Source organism: Pimephales promelas, chromosome 18 (genome assembly GCF_988280905.1).
Source record: "Pimephales promelas chromosome 18, fPimPro1.hap1.1, whole genome shotgun sequence".
Lineage (NCBI taxonomy): Eukaryota > Metazoa > Chordata > Actinopteri > Cypriniformes > Leuciscidae > Pimephales > Pimephales promelas.
Genome location: NC_142786.1, coordinates 20,778,040 through 20,798,482, shown reverse-complemented (window position 1 = coordinate 20,798,482; position 20,443 = coordinate 20,778,040). Strand labels below are relative to the sequence as shown.

The 20,443-nt window shown below is 37.3% G+C and overlaps 1 protein-coding gene across 2 annotated transcripts in view; it reads left to right on the top strand.

Annotated features, from left to right (window-relative positions):
• ankib1a (ankyrin repeat and IBR domain containing 1a) overlaps nt 1–20,443 on the top strand; it is a 92,581-nt gene that overhangs the window by 14,376 nt on the left and 57,762 nt on the right. For both annotated transcript variants that reach the window (XM_039681177.2, XM_039681176.2), the window contains exons 4-9: nt 1,980–2,162; nt 3,561–3,678; nt 5,637–5,845; nt 5,933–6,021; nt 7,027–7,171; nt 7,477–7,637. In XM_039681177.2, the coding sequence (XP_039537111.2) occupies nt 1,980–2,162; nt 3,561–3,678; nt 5,637–5,845; nt 5,933–6,021; nt 7,027–7,171; nt 7,477–7,637 (905 nt within the window). The remainder of the gene's footprint in view (nt 1–1,979; nt 2,163–3,560; nt 3,679–5,636; nt 5,846–5,932; nt 6,022–7,026; nt 7,172–7,476; nt 7,638–20,443) is intronic.

Below are 20,443 nucleotides of genomic sequence, written 5' to 3'. Positions count from 1 at the left end.
GGAGTAAAGCGTTGTGACCGCATTACCACCTCGGGTGTGCAATATTTTTCTAATAATTCAATAATTCAATTCAATTATTCCTTACTTATATTTTTTAAAGCCTAATGTTTAAAATTTGGGGAAAAATCATTTTCTTGGAGACATCAGTAGATGTAATATTAGTGATACTGGCTTACATTCTTAAAAAGATGGCATTAAGATTCAGCTGTAATACTTGAAAATAAATGGTGCCGTATAAGTCCGTCTACTGGCCTCACTAACACCTCTTCCAGCAGTAAACTGGTCAGACTGGTTCCCCACTGAATCTAAGCAGGGCCTGGTCAGTCCCTGGATGGGAGACCTCCTGAGAAATGGGAGCCCATGGGTTCCAGGGTGTTATGGCTGCTATGAGGTTCATTCTCCTGTTACGCGGCACGTTTGAGCTTCAGCAAGATCTAGTGTGTGTTCTCGTGTGTCAAGTAGGTTCGGTTGAGCTTCTGTTTATGTTCGCTGATCAAAGTTTATATGTGAATAAAAGTCTAATTTCAATCTGTTCATTATAAGTGATGGCGTCTCTTCAGAATTTTTTGACTAAATCGCTTAATTCATATTAGTTTTACGATCTCTTTATGAACATTTTGAAGCTTCAAAGTGGTGTAGCTGCCAATGGAAGGACAGAAAGCTCTCAGATTTCATCAAAAATGAATCTTCATTTGTTATCCGAAGATGAACGCAAGTCTTACGGGTTTGGAACGAGTGACGCCAATTATTAATGACAGAATTACTTTATTTTTGGGTGGACTAACCTTTTAAAGTGCCCCTAATATGCTATTTTGGATATTACATTCATGCAGTGTGTATTGTAGCTGAATGTAAACGGTCTGCAAAGATCAAAGTGCAGATAAATGGAGTTACTGTCTTCCAAATGAAACGAGTCGTCAGTAATTCCAATCTTACTTCCTTCCTGCACGAACATATGTAGGTTTGTAATACATTTCCATAATGCCAGCCTATGGTCTTAATTGGCTGCCTGCGAACAATGTCTACTTTGCCCCGCCCTCAAACACTGTAGTTGTAGCTGAGACCTGGAAGAGTTTGGTTCGTGTTGTCGACATGTCGAGAAGACGCTGTTTTCTGCTGCGAAAGCAAATCCACTTTGATGCTTTTCGAAGGGATGTGGACTCGGGCTCGAATTGATACGGTAAAACCGACACCATCGTTACTGTTCGCATCACTGGTTACGCAAAGGCTGAGGAAGATTCAGAGCTGAATTTCAGATATGGTAATGAGCATTTTGTTTCCGACACACGTTGTAAAACACAGACAGACTGGGCTATCTGACCAATCAGAGCAGAGTAGGCTCTCAGAAAGGCGGGGTTTAGAGAGACTGAGTCCTTTATCGAAACATCTAGACCAGTGTTTCCCAACCCTGTTCCTGGCGGCACACCAACACTGCGTGTATTCTTTGTCTCCCTTATCAAACACATCTGATTCAACCCATCAGCTCATAATCAGGTGGGTTAATGAGCTAATGGGTTGAATCGGGTGCGTTTGATTAGGGAGACAAAGAATACAGGCAGTGTTGGTGTGCTGCCAGGAACAGGGTTGGGAAACACTGATCTAGACACTGAGAAAAGAGCTGATTGTACAATTTATGTTACGAAAAAATTTAAGTGACTTTGGATGCATGTAAACCTTTTGTAGGAGAATCCGAAACAACATTAGGATCATTTAAAAAAGCTTAATATATATCCATTATGAACCTTTAACATCCATGGGACATTCCCTTCTTTATAGTGGAAAATGTTCTTCAGAGAAAGAAAAAAATGGTTATTTTATAGCATCTCTGCGAAAACCTTATGTTTTTAAGAGTTTAGTCTTACTCATTAAAACTCCTGGTCCTGGACCAAACAAGATTACTTTTCTGTTTTAATTGTAGGATGCTGTGATTGATCATAACTTTGAAGGCTCTTGCTAAGGGCTAGTCTTGTGTTTTACAGCTGTTAGTGAAGAACGATGCCGATCTGTTCGTGGAGAACGAGGACAGGGAGACGCCGTGTGACTGTGCGGAGAAACAGCATCACAAGGAGCTGGCGCTCAGTCTGGAGTCTCAGATGGTTTTCTCTCAGGATGCTGGAGCTCAGGAGATCGAAGCAGAGTATGCCGCCCTTGACCGACGAGAGGTACGGTGGTGTTAAAAACTGTGCTTTCTGAGTTTAGAGACTGTGACATTTCGTTTTATATATATATGTTTATACACACCTCCTTATTTAATATATATTATTTAATATATATGTATATGTATATATATGTGTGTGTGTGTGTGTGTGTGTGTGTGTGTGTATATATATATATATAGAGAGAGAGAAAATTTTAATACTTTTATTCATATTCAGAGTAGTTCACTTTTAAAAAAACTTGTGCTGATAATTTACTCACCCCCATGTCATCCAAGATGTCCACGTCTTTCTTTCTTCAGTCGAAAAGAAATTAAGGTTTTTGATGAAAACATTCAAATGCTCGCCTTGTTCATGAACGAAATGACTCGAAAAATGATTCGTTCATTTTGATAAACGTGTTCGAAAAGGAGAGTCACGAACGTGCATCACAGAACAGAGCAAGGTGACCATTTGTGCTTATAAAATTTAAACTTCGTTATTATTTTTTAAATGAGCGATCATTTTGCTAGATAAGACCCTTATTTTATCGTCTGGAATTGTTTAAAGCCCTTTGAACAGTTTGCAGTTTGCACTGAAACTGTCTTTTGGACCTTGAACCGTTTGGTTTCCACTGAAGTCCATTATATGGAGAAAAATCCTGGTTTGTTTTCATCAAAAACCTTAATTTCTTTTTGCTGAAGAAAGAATGACATGGACATCTTGGATGACATGGTGGTGAGTAAATTATCAGCAAAAGTTTTTTTTAAAAGTGAACTACTCCTTTAAGGATGCATTAAATTGGGGAAAAGTGTCAGTTTATAATGTTAGTTTATAATGTTATAATCTATAACAATAGATTTCTATTTCGAATAAATGCGTTTTTTTTTTTTAAATCAAAGATTCCTGAAAAGAAATGCAGTCAGTTTCCAAACAAATTAAGCAACATTGATTAAAAGAAACATTAAAAAACATTTTTAATGGTCCTTGATTGATCCTTGAATGGATTCGTTCTATGCAAGTTTTTCTCAACAAACACTGATTTAAACACTGATGCAATTATTTGCAATTTATCAGCATATTGTGTAATTAACTTATAATTCTACTTGATAATCAATTTACAGCCCAATATATAATAGGTAGAAGTTTCCGTGTGCATGTTCGCTGTTCTTTCTGTGTTGTGTGCACTGAAGAATTGAGCACAAGATAAATCACAGCTTAGGAATGTAATGTCACAGGATATGACATCAATCAAAAGTGGATTGACAGACTCATGATTGCTTTGTTTTGCTGTTGCAGAAAATATAAAAGTTTAAATAGAAAAGCTTTATTAGTTATTTTTCCATCACCTCTCTTACATCCTCTTTGCTTCACACTTGTCATTTTTAACCTTTCACTTATCCCTTCATCTTTCTTTCTCTCCAGCCATATGAGGGATTGAAACTTCAGGACTTGCGTCGGCTGAAAGACATGTTGATAGTGGAGACGGCGGACATGCTTCAGGCTCCTCTTTTCACGGCTGAGGCGCTTCTGCGAGCTCACGGTACGGATTTACTGCTGCTACTTCAGCCAATGAGAACGCTACGTTTCTATGCTTTATATTTTACATTTGCATTACAAGTGCAAGAGTCCAAGACTTATGAGTACACACAATAAAAGGCTCTACTGGTCTTACCATGTTCTTTTAGACATGTTCATGGTATTCTGTGAGACATAATGAAGTGCCATGTAAAAGTATAATTTGATAACACTCCATAGGTCCTGGTGCAGTACTTATTATAAGAGATTAGAGATGAAGTGGTTAATGTTTTGCAAGGACTTTCAATGTGCCAGCTGATCCATTTCATCAGTTAAAGTTATATGTCAAACTTGGTCAATTTCCAAGATCGTTCATTCATCAAGATATTACAAGCAAAAGGGTTTGGCTCATGTTTATTATTGAGGAAACTATAAAAAGCCTTGCTCTAAGTCACCATGAAGTCAAAATTGGCAAGTCTAATGTTTTTATGGAATAAAAAAACATAGTATTTATTATAAATGATTTATCTGTGCTCATCATTATTTTGGTAAATGGGCTGTCACTCACATTTTATTTTTATTTTATTTAACCTTTATTTAACCAGGAAAAATCCCATTGAGTTACAGTACCTCTATCCTGCCCAAAACAGGCGGCAAAAAAGTACAAATAAAATAAAAAATAAGACAGGACAAAGATTACATATTATACCACAAATCTCTACACACAAACAAGACATTATACCTACTTAACATGAGCAAATACAGACATACATTTTAAAGGACTCCTGGTTAAAAGTAATTACCTTTATGAGAGGAGATCATGAGATCGACTAATAGCAAACCACAACCAACAATTACCAATGGACAAAATCAAGCCCGTCCTATATTTCTTTCTCATTTGAAAGCCGTTTCACTCAAATATATAGGGATGAAAACACCTTTGCAGCTTTTGTTTCATGCAGACTTTAATATAATATTTTTTTTTTGAAAATTAAAATGACTAATGGGAGAATTCTGTAAGAATTTCATATTGCTGTTTTGGAGAAAAACTCAGATTTACACGGAATAAATTGCTTTTAACATATCAAGCATATCAGGTATAGGCCTATGCGATAAAAAAGGATGTTAGGTTAATTCTGAAGGCATATCTGACCTTATACTCAGTGATGTTTGCATATTAAATCAGGACTATTTCTGAAATCACTGGAGTGCCTTGATTATAATCTTGAGTTTTTTTCCGAGAACGAACATCACAGATATTCCTCATTTAAATAATTCCTGCCCAAGACATACGCAGAATAAAGGGGACGGGGCCTGGGTGAGTTACTTAGTAGTGTGTTGAAACTGGTGGTTATGGTAAGAGGCGGGACATTTTTCAAACACACTCGAAGTGGTTGACCAATCACACAACACACTGATCCAGCCGACCAATCAGAAAATAGTGTGCTTTTCAGAAGGAGGGGCTTCATAGAGACAGGAACTAAACAGAGCGTTACTGACAGACTGGGAAGAGAGGAGCGGATATAGACCATCCGGGTATCTTTGAAACACTCATTTCAACATACTACGATTTGGGATGTTCTAGTTCTGTTTTCGAATACTATTTAGGTTGGATAGTATGCGAATTGGGATGCAGCAGATGTCTCAAACTGGGTACAGAAGCGAACTGAAATAGAGCGGAAGTATGAAGTCTGACGCAGTCAGGCTTGCAACAATGGAAAATATATGGGGAAAATTTTTTTTTTTTTAACATTCAAGCATAAAAACATATTCTATTACACTTTTCCAGTTTGTTTATAAAAAGTTGTGCTATAATTGTGGCCCAAATACTGGAGGAAATATCTTCCCTTATTTTATGTTTTTTATATTTTCTATGAACATTGTGTTTGACTATGCCTGTAAATCAAAAATGCTGAGAACCTCTGCATTACAGGAAGGTTTTACCGGTCAGTAAGTTTCAATCCCTTTTTTTCTGCTGTACAGACTGGGACCGGGAAAAGCTTCTGGAGGACTGGATGTCTAATGCAGAGGACTGCTGCCAGCGCTCAGGTGTTCAGATGCCAACTCCTCCGCCGAGTGGCTACAATGCTTGGGACACTCTGCCTTCACCTCGAACTCCCAGAACCACTCGTTCCTCCGTCACCTCGCCTGATGATATCAGCCTGCTGTCTCCTGCTGATGGCCTTGCTCTGGTTAGATTCATCTCTGTGCATGACATCATGATCCACATTCTTCATCATGAAAATATATTGACACAGTCTGTTCAATGTTTCATTTAGTGTGGAATTTGCATGTGCACCATATCAGTGTTTGAGGACCCTGTGGACATGTCTTGTGGACACGAATTCTGCCGGGCATGCTGGGAAGGGTAAGCATTGGAATATAAGTGTGTTTTAAAGTACAAGCTCGTGTGCAGTTGTCATCATAATACATCAATTACAGTTAACTACTTACACGGCCGTTTCAAAGTTTGTAGGATTTTTTTTTAAAGAAATTAATCATTTTTATTTGTCAAGACTGCATTAAATTGATCAAAAGTGACAGTAAAGACATTTTATAATGTTACAAATTTCAAATAAATGCTGTTCTTTTGAAATTTGATCGTCAAAGAATCCTGAAAAAAGTTTCCACAAAAATATTAATATTAAATATTAACATTGGTAATAATCAGAAATGTTTCTTGGGCAGCAAGTCATCATATTAGAAATGATTTCTGAAGGATCATGTGACACTGAACACTGGAGTAATGATGCTGAAAATGTAACTTTGATCACAGGAATAAATTACATTTTACATTTACATTTATTAATTTTAGCAGACGCTTTTATCCAAAGCGACTTACAAATGAGAACAATAAACGAACAGTAGGACAACAATACATAGGTGCTATAACCCCTCTCAGTTTAATTTTAGTGCAGTTTATTTATTTATTTAGTTTTTTTTAGTAAGTATAATTTTCAAATATATCGAAATAGAAAATATTTTAAGTGGTAACAAAATTATTAGTGATTTTGATCAACCAATTGTTTTTTGTTTTCAATACATTAAAAAATCTGACTTTTGAACGCCCTGGATTTGTTTGCAATAAACTTCAAATATATTAGCTTTTATACTTATAATCACTAACTATAAGTCAGCAGCTATTTATTTTACTACCATTTCACTAGCCATATTTGATTATGGCTTTGTCAGTTCTTCATGGGATGATTTTTTTGCTTAAAACGCAGTGCTGTTATGAGTTGTAAAATTTTTTTGTAAAGTGCAAATGAATAGAAAAACACTTCCACTGAAAAAGCACTCTATTCTACTATATTGTGAGTTGTTTATGATCCATATATTCATAACCTTTAAACACTCTTTGTCTGGATGTCAGGTTTTTGAATCTGAAGATCCAAGAAGGGGAAGCACATAACATCTTTTGCCCTGCTTATGACTGCTTCCAGCTGGTTCCTGTGGAGGTCATTGAAAGCGTTGTCTCCAGAGAGATGGATAAGCGCTACCTGCAGTTTGACATTAAGGTACAATTGGAGCTCACTAAGCCCTGGAAACCATTTCAGAGCTGCCATTTCTTTTCTCTTATCATAGACTGTCTGAAGCTGGCTTTGAATCAAAATTCTGACAGCGTCCTGCTGTTGGTTGAGTTTTTGCCAGAGATTGTTTGAGCCGAAAAAGCTCTTGTAAACACACTTGCTCAGAAGTCAAATGTTTGATTGTTGGGTAAATATCACGTCAATTTGATTTGGATTTAAAGATTTGGGGTAATGGGTAATTTACATCATCCAAAACAAATAGCGTGTTTCAACACATTTCTTTCCATCCCCAGGCTTTTGTGGATAATAATCCTGCCATTCGCTGGTGCCCCGTAGCCAGATGTGAAAGAGCCGTGCGACTGACTAGACCCGGACCTGGAGCCTCTGACTCTCGGAGCTTCCCTTTGCTCAAAGCTCCCGCTGTAGACTGTGGGAAAGGCCATCTCTTCTGCTGGTATGTCAAAGATTATGTCCGAGTCTGATTGGTTGGCTGGATCAGTGTGTCGTGATTGGTCAAGCGCTTCTTTCGTTTTTGTTTATTTAAATTTTGTTTTTTCTGTATTTAAGTTATTAGTTTTTTTTTATTAGGGGTTCAAGCACGAAGTGCTGAAACCCTATTGTTTTTGTATTGATTTTTATTATTATTATTATTAGGTGTTCAAGCACGAAGTGCTGAAAACCTATTGTAATTGTACTGATTTTTATTATTAGGTGTTCAAGCACGAAGTGCTGAAAACCTATTGTAATTGTACTGATTTTTATTATTATTAGGTGTTCAAGCACGAAGTGCTGAAAACCTATTGTAATTGTAAGGATTTTTATTATTATTATTATTTTTTTTCTGCCGTAAAACGCATCGTGCAGACCAAACCGTAAGGGTTGGAGCTCTGAAACTTTGTCAGATGGTAGTACAAAAATCGAGGAGAGGTTATCAAATTATGAGCCCGATTGGCCCATAGGTGGCGCTATAGCAACCAATTGCGCGAAACTGCTCATAACTCCTAGACCGTAAGTCATACACTCAAGTGTCTTATATCATTGGAAAGCTGGTCACCTGACGAAAAAAACGTATATCTCCGATTTCATTTCCGCCTGGAAAGATTTTCCGCCATTTTGAATTTTGTCGAAAAACTACTTTTGCGAACTAGTCCCTGGTTTTTTGCCCGATCGGAACCAAACCAGTGCAGAAATGTTCTCTGGAGTCTGAAGATCAATAATTATTGAAAAAAAGTGGAAATTTCTATTTCCGGTCGCTAGGAGGAGCAAAATAAACGTTGTGGGAGGAGCCTATTTTACTAAAATGGCTATAACTCGAGAAGCAAATGAGATATCTTCACCAAACTCGGTACACATGTGTATGAGTTCAATTTGAGGTCACAGTAAAAAAATAGCGACGATTGAACACTAGGTGGCGCTATAAACCGAAAAAAACAGATAACCACCTAACCGTCAGTCCGATTGACTTGAAAATTGGTATGCAGTGTCTTGGTCTAAGGCCCCATGTATGTGTATGAGGACATTGGTGTATCTCAAAAAACATGGCCGCCATCAGCCAATGAAGTTTGAGCACCCATGAAACAAGGTTAACGAAGGCCGATCGGAACGAAACTCGTTGGGAATGTTCGACTCATGGCCCTAGAGGTCTGTAAGAATTTTGAAAGAAATCGGCCACTAGTTGGCGCTAACGAGTTTTATGGCTCTGTAATCACGTGGTTTGCACACACCCTCACAATATGTATATCAATTGATAGATCTCCTCATGCTGAACAACTTTGCTTCTAGAACCATTGCTGTCAATCAAATTGTTCATTAAATATTCACGTATATGTCAAAAACCTACTTTTGCGAACTAGTCCCTGGTTTTTTGCTCGATCGGAACCAGACCAGTCTAGGACAATTCTCTGGACTCTCTAGATCAATAATTATCAAAAAAAAGTGGAACTTTAACATTTGTTTTGCTATAACAGGGTCATTTACAAAAAGAGGCATGTCAATATGCACCCAAAGCCTATAAATCCTAAAGGAAAACTCAGAACATCCCAAAAATTGATGAGCATATGCGTCATCACATCATTAACAAGCATGCAAAGTTTAATGGAGATCGGACCATAGGTGGCGCTATAACTGTTAAAAAGCTTTAAAACCATGTATTTCCTATGGTGAATTGCCAGTATTGGCTGTAAATGGTGTTTTCCATCTCTGATAATATCATAATGTTAAAACCAGTGCAGTACAATTCTCTGGACTCTCTAGATCAATAATTATAAGAAAAAGTTGAACTACTTCATGTGGATGGCTTCAACATGTACTGTGTTGAAGCCATCTATTACTACACTTTCAGTGTCCCTGAAAGCATTGATCTCTTCAATAAACAAGTCAGAACACGTGGAATTAAATAATCATGAACATTTTCAGACAGATCGGACAAAATATGCCTGTAGAACAGTTAAAAAGGTGAAAATGATGGTCTGTTAAGCCAATAAGTGGAGTTTTACTGCCCCCTGCTGTTCAAAATAGTAAGTTGTCATGTATAATTCATATTATGACTTTATCAATTCACTAATTTAACATTTACAATCACATTTAGTCAAAAAGTACTATGACAACTGTCATATTGAATTAAAATCTACACACACTCATTCAGTTGTAGATAAATGATATGAATAACTACCACTGTTGTCACTGTTTTTAACAAAGTTTTATAAAATTAGATTACAAAGAAATATCACAAAGGTGTGTGTGTGTGTACATCTCTGATCATATCATAATGTTAAAACCAGTGCAGTACAATTCTCTGGACTCTCTAGATCAATAATTATAAGAAAAAGTTGAACTACTTCATGTGGGTGGCTATAATCGATGGCTTCAACATGTAACCTTGAAATGAATGCTCTGATCTTCTTAAAAACACGTGACATTAAATAATCATGAACATTTTCAGACAGATTGGACAAAATATGCCTATATAACAGTTAAAAAGGTGAAATCGAAATCAACATGATGGTCTATTAAGTGGTGTTTTACTGCCCTCTGCTGTTCAAAATAGTCCCTGAAGTTAAAAATCTGTAATGTACACAGTCATTCTGTTGTAGATAAATGATATGATTAACATGGCAACTATGTAATACCACTGTTGTCACTGGTTTTAACATAGCTTTATATCATTAGATTACAAAGAAATATCCCAAACATGTGTGTGTGTGTGTGTGTGTGTGTGTGTGTGTGTGCATAAGAATGCATTATATGGAGTTAACATGAAAAAACTGGTTTGCTTAATATTACTGAAATAGAGAAATAAAGTGATCCAATAAGTGGTTTTTCCTATCCTCTGCTGTTCATTTTACTTATCAATAGTCTTTCACATAGACACTAAAAAATCCTTTAAATAACATTATTATAACACAATCATATTTTGTCAGAGTTTATCACTTCAGTTGTTCTGCCTCTTCACCTACTTGCTATTAACGTTGTGAATAGCTTTACTATATTACTAATCACATTGAAATCCACGTTGAATCTTCTAAACGAAAGTGAAACCTTTAGGCCACACCCCCCGAAAAGAAATTCACTTATAACTCAAAAACTAAAAGTCGCTTAGTGCTCAAATTTTTATGGTGAGGTTCTCTCCGGGCTCTTGATCGAAATCTAGTGTCGCGGGGCTCGGGAGCGACCCCCCCGCGGATCGCGAATCCGTTAGACCCCGACTTTGAGCGGCTGTAACTCCCGACCTAGACCACCTAGATCCTTGTGGCATAGCTCGTTGGAAAGGGCCCGTCTTCATCTAGCTTCGATTCGAGTATGTTGTTATTTATCCCAGGCATTCCCAAGATATAAGCCGACAAAGATATGCATTTCAACTGAATTTCCTGTCATTCATTTTCAACAGTTTATATAGAACCATGTTGTCCACTAGAGAGAGCAAAAGCATTAGACATTTTAATCTTTTAAACAGTTTTCAGCATTGGCTAACAAACAAACGCTCAAAGCTATTTATTATGAAATAATATTTATGATAAATAATACAATATTAACCCTGTATGACCTGCCATAGAACAATTCCACTAGAGTGTATCTTTGTATTTTTACATGCTGTGCTGTCATTCTTTTGAGCGTTTTCAAATGCCATACATCAAAAAAATCCTTACTGTCCCAATTTGAAGGCTATGTTTGTAAATAATCAATAGAACGTTGATAAATATCTCAAAAGTGCAATAAACAAAAAAATATATAAAAAACATTTCTACATATTTTATTCAATACAAAAAAATGATAAATGTCAACCGTAAACTTGTCAATGTGAAACATGTGCATAAAACAATTAAAAACTATACAGAATTGATTTGAACTGTTTACATAAATTAGTTTAAGATAGACTCATTTTTACACTCATTCAAAAAAAGGGGATAAAAATGCCATGTAAAATATTCAATTACATTTGTGGTCAAACAGATAACATTTTGCTTTTGTATATTGATTGAAACATTGAATTGGTTAGAATATAAAATAAATACACCCTGTCAGAACAATTAATAATAAAATAAATATAAAATAAATAAATTTGTGTTTGTGTGTGTGTGAATATGCTTGTATTTGCGAGTGTATAAACTAGAAAAAAATTGATAGAATGAAGCAATGGTAAAAAGAAAATAACGATTAGAAGCAACAGCAGATGGGAGTCAAATGGGAGTCAAACGCATGGTCAAATGACGTAGCTTTTGATGTCATAACATGCAACACACGCTGGGGTCACAGTGCACAGGACATGATACGTCCATGGATCCGTCAATGAGCCATCGGAAGATTTTATTCAGGGTCGCTAGGGGGCGCGAAATAAACATTGTGGGAGGAGCCTATTTTTTGGCTATAACTCGAGAAGTAAATGAGATATCTTCACCAAATTTAGAACACATACGTGTGAGTTCAATTTGAGGTCACAGTAAAAAAATCACGACGATTGAACACTAGATGGCGCTATAACACAAAAAAAACATAAAAACGGCTATAACCACCTGACCGTTAGTCCGATTGACTTGAAAATTGGTATGCAGTGTCCTGGTCCAAGGGCCCATGTATGTGTATGAGGACATTGCCGTATCTCAAAAAACATGGCCGCCATCGGCCAATGAATTTTGAGCAAATATGAGACAAGGTTAACGGAGGCCGATCTTAACGAAACTCGATGGGCATGTTTGACTCATGGCCCTAGAGGTCTGTAAGAATTTTGAAAGAAATCAGCCTCTAGTTGGCGCTAACGAGTTTTATGGCTCTGTAATCACGTGGTGTTGCGCATATCCCCACGAAATGCAATTGCATTTGATAGATCTCCTCATGATGAACAACTTTGCTTCTAGATCCATTGCTGTCAATCAAATTGTTCGTTAAATATTCACGAATATGTTAAAAACCTATTTTTGCGAACTAGTCCCTGTTTTTTTGCCTGATCGGAACCAGACCAGTCTAGGACAATTCTTTGGACTCTCTAGATGAATAATTGTCAAAAAAAGTTGAACTTTGTCATTTGTTTTGCTATAACAAGGTCATTTACAAAAGGGGGCATGACAAAATGCACCGAAAAGCCTATAAATCCTAAAGGAAAAGTCAGAACTTCACAAAAATTGATGAGCACTTGTGTCATAACTTATTCAACAAGCATGCAAAGTTTCATGGATATCGGACTATAGATGGCGCTATAATTGTTAAAAATGTTAAAAACAATGTATACCCTATGGTAAATTGTCATTATTGAAACTTAATGTCTTTTGATGCTTTTGTGCTTAAAGGCCTTAAAGGCCTGAACTGCTTGAACACCGATAAATGCTGCTTGCAGCTTTAATTATTATTATTATTATTATTCCGCCGTAAAACGCATCGTGCAGCCCAAACCGTAAGAGCTGGATCTTTGAAACTTTGACAGCTGGTAGTACAAAAATCGAGGAGAGGTTATCAAATTATGAGCCATATTGGCCCATAGGTGGCGCTATAATAATCAATTGCGCGAAACTGCTCATATCTCCTAGAATGTAAGTTGTAGACTCAAGTGTCTTATATCACTGAAAAGCTGGATGCCTGAAGGACAAAACGTATATCTCGGATTTTTAATTTTATATGCAAATTTGTCCGCCATTTTGAATTTTATCTAAAACCTACTTTTGCGAACTAGTCCCTGGATTTTTGCCCGATCGGAACCAAACCAGTGCAGAAATGTTCTCTGGAGTCTGAATACCAATAATTATCGAAAAAAAGTTGTATTTTCGATTCAAGGTCGATAGGGGGTGCAAAATGAACATTTTGAAATTAGGCAATTTTACTAAAATGGCTATAACTCAAGAAGTAAATAAGATATCTTCACCAATCTCAATAGAAATGTGTATGAGGACAGTTTGCGGTCACTGTAAAAATACTGCATCGATTGGTCACATGGTGGCGCTATAACATTAAATAAACATATAATTGGCTAAAACCATCTGACCATTTGTCCAATTGACTTGAAATTTGGTATGCAGTGTCTTGGTGCAAGTTACCATGTATGTCTAAAAGGATATTGGGATATCTCAAAAAACATGGCCGCCATCAACCAATGAAGTTTGAGCACCTATTAGACGAGGTTAACGGAGGCTGATCGGAACGAAACTCGAGGGGCATATTCGACTTGTGGCACTAGAGGTCTGTAAGAATTTTCATAGAAATCGGCCACTAGTTGGCGCTAAAGAGTTTTATGGCTCTGTAATCACGTGGTGTTGCACACATCCACACAAAATGAATATCATTTGATAGATCTCCTCATGATGAACAACTTTGCCTCTAGAACCATTGCTGTCAATTGAATCGTTCATTAAATATTCACAAATATGTTGAAAACCTACTTTTGCGAACTAGTCCCTGGTTTTTTGTCTAATCAAAACCAAACCAGTCTAGGACAAATCTCTGGAGTCTCTAGATAAATAATTATTGAAAAAAAAATGAACTTTTTAATTTTTTGCATGGTATTAAAAGGGTTATTTTGAAAAGGGGTGTGGCATAATGAACCAAAAAGCCTATAAATCCTAAAGGAAAACTCAGAACTTCACAAAAATTGATGAGCATATGTGACATAACATGCTGAAGAAGCATGCAAAGTTTCATGGAGATCGAACCGTAGACATAATATATAATTCATATTATGTCTTTATCAATTCAATAGTTTAACAATAATCACATAATCACAATAATTTAGTCCAAAAGGGTAGGGGCGGCAGTGGCTCAGTGGTTCATGTAGGTTGTCTACAAACCGAAAGGTTGGTGGTTCGATCCCCGGTTCCACCTGACCAAGTGTCGAGGTGTCTATGAGCAAGACACCTAACCCTATAATGTTAGCCAGTGCAGTACAATTCTCTGAACTCTCTTGATCAATTATTATAAGAAAAAGTTGAACTACTTCATGTGAATGCCTATAATCGATGGCTTCAACATGTAGCCTTGAAATGAATGCTCAGATGTTAAACACAAGTTAGAACACGTGACATTAAAACATCATGAACATTTTCAGACAGATCGGACAAAATATGCCTATACAACAGTTAAAAAGGTGAACATGATATCAACATGATGGTCTATTAAGCCAATAAGTGGAGTTTTACTGCCCCCTGCTGTTCAAAATTGTCATTTGTCATGACTACTCAACTATAATTCATATTATGACTTTATCAATTCACTAGTTTAACAATAATCACATAATCACAATAATTTAGTCAAAAAGGGTAGGGGCGGCAGTGGCTCAGTGGTTCATGTAGGTTGTCTACAAACCGAAAGGTTGGTGGTTCGATCCCCGGTTCAGCCTGACCAAGTGTCGAGATGTCCATGAGCAAGACACCTAACCCCAGCTACTCCCGACGAGCTGAATGGTGCCATGTATGGCTGACACCGCCGTCAGTGTGTGAATGGGTGAATGTGAGGCAATATGTAAAGAGCTTTGGTGACCATTAGGTCTATGAATGTGTTATATAAATGCTGTCCATTTACCAAAATTACTATGACAACTGTCACATTTACTTTGACAACTGTCACATCTAGCTCATGTGATTCTAATGAGTGAATGAGATAATTCTGAGTGATCTGTTAGGTTTATATTCAGTGAGCATATCTGTAATATATTGAGGTCCTAACCCATTAAATGATTTATATACCAGTAATAATACTTTGAAATCAATCCTAAATGTAACTGGGAGCCAGTGTAAAGACCTGAGGACTGGTGTGATCTGCTCATATTTTCTGGTCCTGCTCAGACTCCTGGCAGCGGCGTTCTGTATGAGCTGCAACTGGCTTATGGTATTTTTAGGAAGGCCAATGAGGAGATACAGTAATGCACCCTGCTGGTGTAAGCAAGCATAATGGAGATAAAGGGATAGTTCACTTTGAAATTAATTTTTCGTATGTTTTAGCTTACCCCAAGGGTATCCAAGATGTAGGTGACAAAATGCACCCAAAAGTATATAAATCCTAAAGGAAAACTCACAACTTCAAAAAAAAAATGATGAGCATATGTGTCATAACATGTAAAAGAAGCATGCACAGTTTCATGGAGATCAGACCATAGATGGTGCTATATCTGTTAAAAAGCATTAAAACCATGTATTTGCAATGGTTAATTGCCTGTATTGACTGTAAATGGTGTTTTCCATCTATTATGTCACTGGATAAATGTATGTTTAATAAAATTTAATGCCTTTTGATGCTTTTGTGCTTTAAGGCCTTAAAGGCCTAAACTGCTTGAACACCGATAAATGCTGCTTGCAGCTTTAATTATTATTATTATTATTATTATTATTATTTTTCTTCCGCCGTAAAACGCATCGTGCAGACCAAACCGTAAGTGCTGGAGCTCTGAAACTTTGTCAGATGGTAGTACAAAAATCGAGGAGAGGTTATCAAATTATGAGCCCGATTGGCCCATAGGTGGCGCTATAATAATCAATTGCGCGAAACTGCTCATAACTCCTAAACCGTAAGTCGTACACTCAAGTGTCTTATATCATTGGAAAGCTGGTCACCTGACGAAAAAAACGTATATCTCTGATTTAATTTCCGCCATGATAGATTTTCCGCCATTTTGAATTTTGTCGAAAAACTACTTTTGCGAACTAGTCCCTGGTTTTTTACCCGATCGGAACCAAACCAGTGCAGAAATGTTCTCTGGAGTCTGAAGATCAATAATTATTGAAAAAAAGTAGAAATTTCTATTTCCGGTCGCTAGGGGACGCAAAATAAACGTTGTGGGTGGAGCCTATTTTACTAAAATGGCTATAACTCGAGAACTAAATAAGATATCTTCACCAAACTCGGTACACATGTGTAGGAAGTCAATTTGAGGTCACACAAAAAAAAATGGTGACGATTGAACACTAGGTGGCGCTATAAACTGAAAAAAACATAAATTCAACTGACCGTTTGTCCGATTGACTTGAAAATTGGTATGCAGTGTCGTGGTCCAAGGCCTCATGTAAGTCTATGAGGACATTGGTGTATCTCAAAAAACATGGCCGCCATCGGCCAATGAAGTTTGAGCACCTATAAAACAAGGTTAACGAAGGCCGATCGGAACGAAACTCGTTGGGCATGTTTGACTCATGGCCCTAGAGGTCTGTAAGAATTTTGAAAGAAATCGGCCACTAGTTGGCGCTAACGAGTTTTATGGCTCTGTTATCACGTGGTGTTGCACACACCCCCACAATATGTATATCAATTGATAGATCTCCTCATGCTGAACAACTTTGCCTCAAGAACCATTGCTGTCAATCAAATCGTTCATTAAATATTCACGAATATGTTAAAAACCTACATTTGCAAACTAGTCCCTGGTTTTTCGTCCAATCGGAACCAAACCAGTCTAGGCCTATTCTCTTGACTCTCTAAATACATAGTTATCAAAAAAATGTTGAGATTTTACATTTGTTTTGCTATAACAGGGTCGTTTACTAAATGGGCGGGACAAAATGCACCGAAAAGCCTATAAATCCTAAAGGAAAACTCAGAACTTCACAAAAATTGATGAGCATATGTGTCATAACATGCCGAAGAAGCATGAACAGTTTCATGGAGATCGGACCATAGGTGGCGCTATAACTGTTAAAAAGCATAAAAACCATGTATTTCCAATGGTAAATTGCCTATATTGGCTGTAAATGGTGTTTTCCATCTATTATGTCAGTGGATAAATGTGTGTTATATAAAACTGAATGCCTTTTGATGCTGTTGTGCTTAAAGGCCTTAAAGGTCTGAACTGCTTGAACACCGATAAATGCTGCTTGCAGCTTTAATTAGGGGTTCAAGCACGAAGTGCTGAAACCCTATTGTAATTGTATTGATTTTTATTATTAGGGGTTCAAGCACGAAGTGCTGAAACCCTATTGTAATTGTATTGATTTTTAGGGGTTCAAGCACGAAGTGCTGAAACCCTATTGTAATTGTATTGATTTTTATTATTATTATTATTATTATTCTCCCCTAAAACGCATCGTGCAGCCCAAACCGTAAGAGCTAGAGCTCTGAAACTTTGTCAGATGGTAGTACAAAAATCGAGGAGAGGTTATCAAATTATGAGCCCGATTGGCCCATAGGTGGCGCTATAGCGACCAATTGCGCGAAACGGCTCATAACTCCTAGACCGTAAGTCGTACACTCAAGTGTCTTATATCATTGGAAAGCTGGTCACCTGACGAAAAAAACGTATATCTCCGATTTCATTTCCAGTATGGAAATTTTTCCGCCATTTTGAATTTTGTCGAAAAACTACTTTTGCGAACTAGTCCCTGGGTTTTTGCCCGATCGGAACCAAACCAGTGCAGAAATGTTCTCTGGAGTCTGAAGATCAATAATTATCAAAAAAATGTTGAAATTTCTATTTCCGGTCGCTAGGGGAAGCAAAATAAACGTTGTGGGAGGAGCCTATTTTACTAAATTGGCTATAACTCAAGAAGTAAATGAGATATCTTCACCAAACTCGGTACACATGTGTACGAGTTCAATTTGAGGTCACAGTAAAAAAATAGCGACGATTGAACACTAAGTGGCGCTATAACATGAAAAAAACATAAAAAGGGCTATGACCACATGACCGTTAGTCCGATTGACTTGAAAATTGGTATGCAGTGTCTTGGACCAAGGCCCCATGTATATCTATGAGGACATTGGCGTATGTAAAAAAACATGGCCGCCATCGGCCAATGAAGTTTGAGCACCTGTGAGACAAGGTTAACGGAGGCCCATCGGAACGAAACTCGATGGGCATGTTCGACTCATGGCCCTAGAGGTCTGTAAGAATTTTGAAAAAAATCGGCCACTAGTTGGCGCTAACGAGTTTTATGGCTCTGTTATCACGTGGTGTTGCACACACCCCCACAATATGTATATCAATTGATAGATCTCCTCATGCTGAACAACTTTGCCTCAAGAACCATTGCTGTCAATCAAATCGTTCGTTAAATATTCACGAATATGTTAAAAACGTACTTTTGCGAACTAGTCCCTGGTTTTTTGCCCGATCGGAACCAGACCAGTCTGGGACAATTCTTTGGACTCTCTAGATCAATAATTATCAAAAAAAGTTGAACTTTGTCATTTGTTTTGCTATAACAGGGTCAATTAAAAAAGGGGGCATGACAAAATGCACCCAAAAGCCTATAAATCCTAAAGGAAAAGTCAGAACTTCACAAAAATTGATGAGCATATGTGTCATAACGTATTCAACAAGCCTGCAAAGTTTCATGGAGATCGGACTATAGGTGGCGCTATAATTGTTAAAAATATTAAAAACAATGTATACCCTATAGTAAATTGCCATTATTAAAACTTACAACTTAATGTCTTTTGATGCTTTTGTGCTTAAAGGCCTTAAAGGCCTAAACTGCTTGAACCCCGCTAAATGCTGCTTGCAGCTTTAATTATTATTATTATTATTATTATTCTCCCCTAAAACGCATCGTGCAGCCCAAACCGTAAGGGCTAGAGCTCTGAAACTTTGTCAGATGGTAGTACAAAAATCGAGGAGAGGTTATCAAATTATGAGCCCGATTGGCCCATAGGTGGCGCTATAGCGACTAATTGCGCGAAACGGCTCATAACTCCTAGACCGTAAGTCGTACACTCAAGTGTCTTATATCATTGGAAAGCTGGTCACCTGACGAAAAAAACGTATATCTCCGATTTCATTTCCAGTATGGAAATTTTTCCGCCATTTTGAATTTTGTCGAAAAACTACTTTTGCGAACTAGTCCCTGGTTTTTTGCCCGATCGGAACCAAACCAGTGCAGAAATGTTCTCTGGAGTCTGAAGATCAATAATTATCAAAAAAATGTTGAAATTTCTATTTCCGGTCGCTAGGGGAAGCAAAATAAACGTTGTGGGAGGAGCCTATTTTACTAAATTGGCTATAACTCAAGAAGTAAATGAGATATCTTCACCAAACTCGGTACACATGTGTACGAGTTCAATTTGAGGTCACAGTAAAAAAATAGCGACGATTGAACACTAGGTGGCGCTATAACATGAAAAAAACATAAAAAGGGCTATGACCACAAGACCGTTAGTCCGATTGACTTGAAAATTGGTATGCAGTGTCTTGGACCAAGGCCCCATGTATATCTATGAGGACATTGGCGTATGTAAAAAAACATGGCCGCCATCGGCCAATGAAGTTTGAGCACCTGTGAGACAAGGTTAACGGAGGCCCATCGGAACGAAACTCGATGGGCATGTTCGACTCATGGCCCTAGAGGTCTGTAAGAATTTTGAAAAAAATCGGCCACTAGTTGGCGCTAACGAGTTTTATGGCTCTGTTATCACGTGGTGTTGCACACACCCCCACAATATGTATATCAATTGATAGATCTCCTCATGTTGAACAACTTTGCCTCAAGAACCATTGCTGTCAATCAAATCGTTCGTTAAATATTCACGAATATGTTAAAAACGTACTTTTGCGAACTAGTCCCTGGTTTTTTGCCCGATCGGAACCAGACCAGTCTGGGACAATTCTTTGGACTCTCTAGATCAATAATTATCAAAAAAAGTTGAACTTTGTCATTTGTTTTGCTATAACAGGGTCAATTAAAAAAGGGGGCATGACAAAATGCACCCAAAAGCCTATAAATCCTAAAGGAAAAGTCAGAACTTCACAAAAATTGATGAGCATATGTGTCATAACGTATTCAACAAGCCTGCAAAGTTTCATGGAGATCGGACTATAGGTGGCGCTATAATTGTTAAAAATATTAAAAACAATGTATA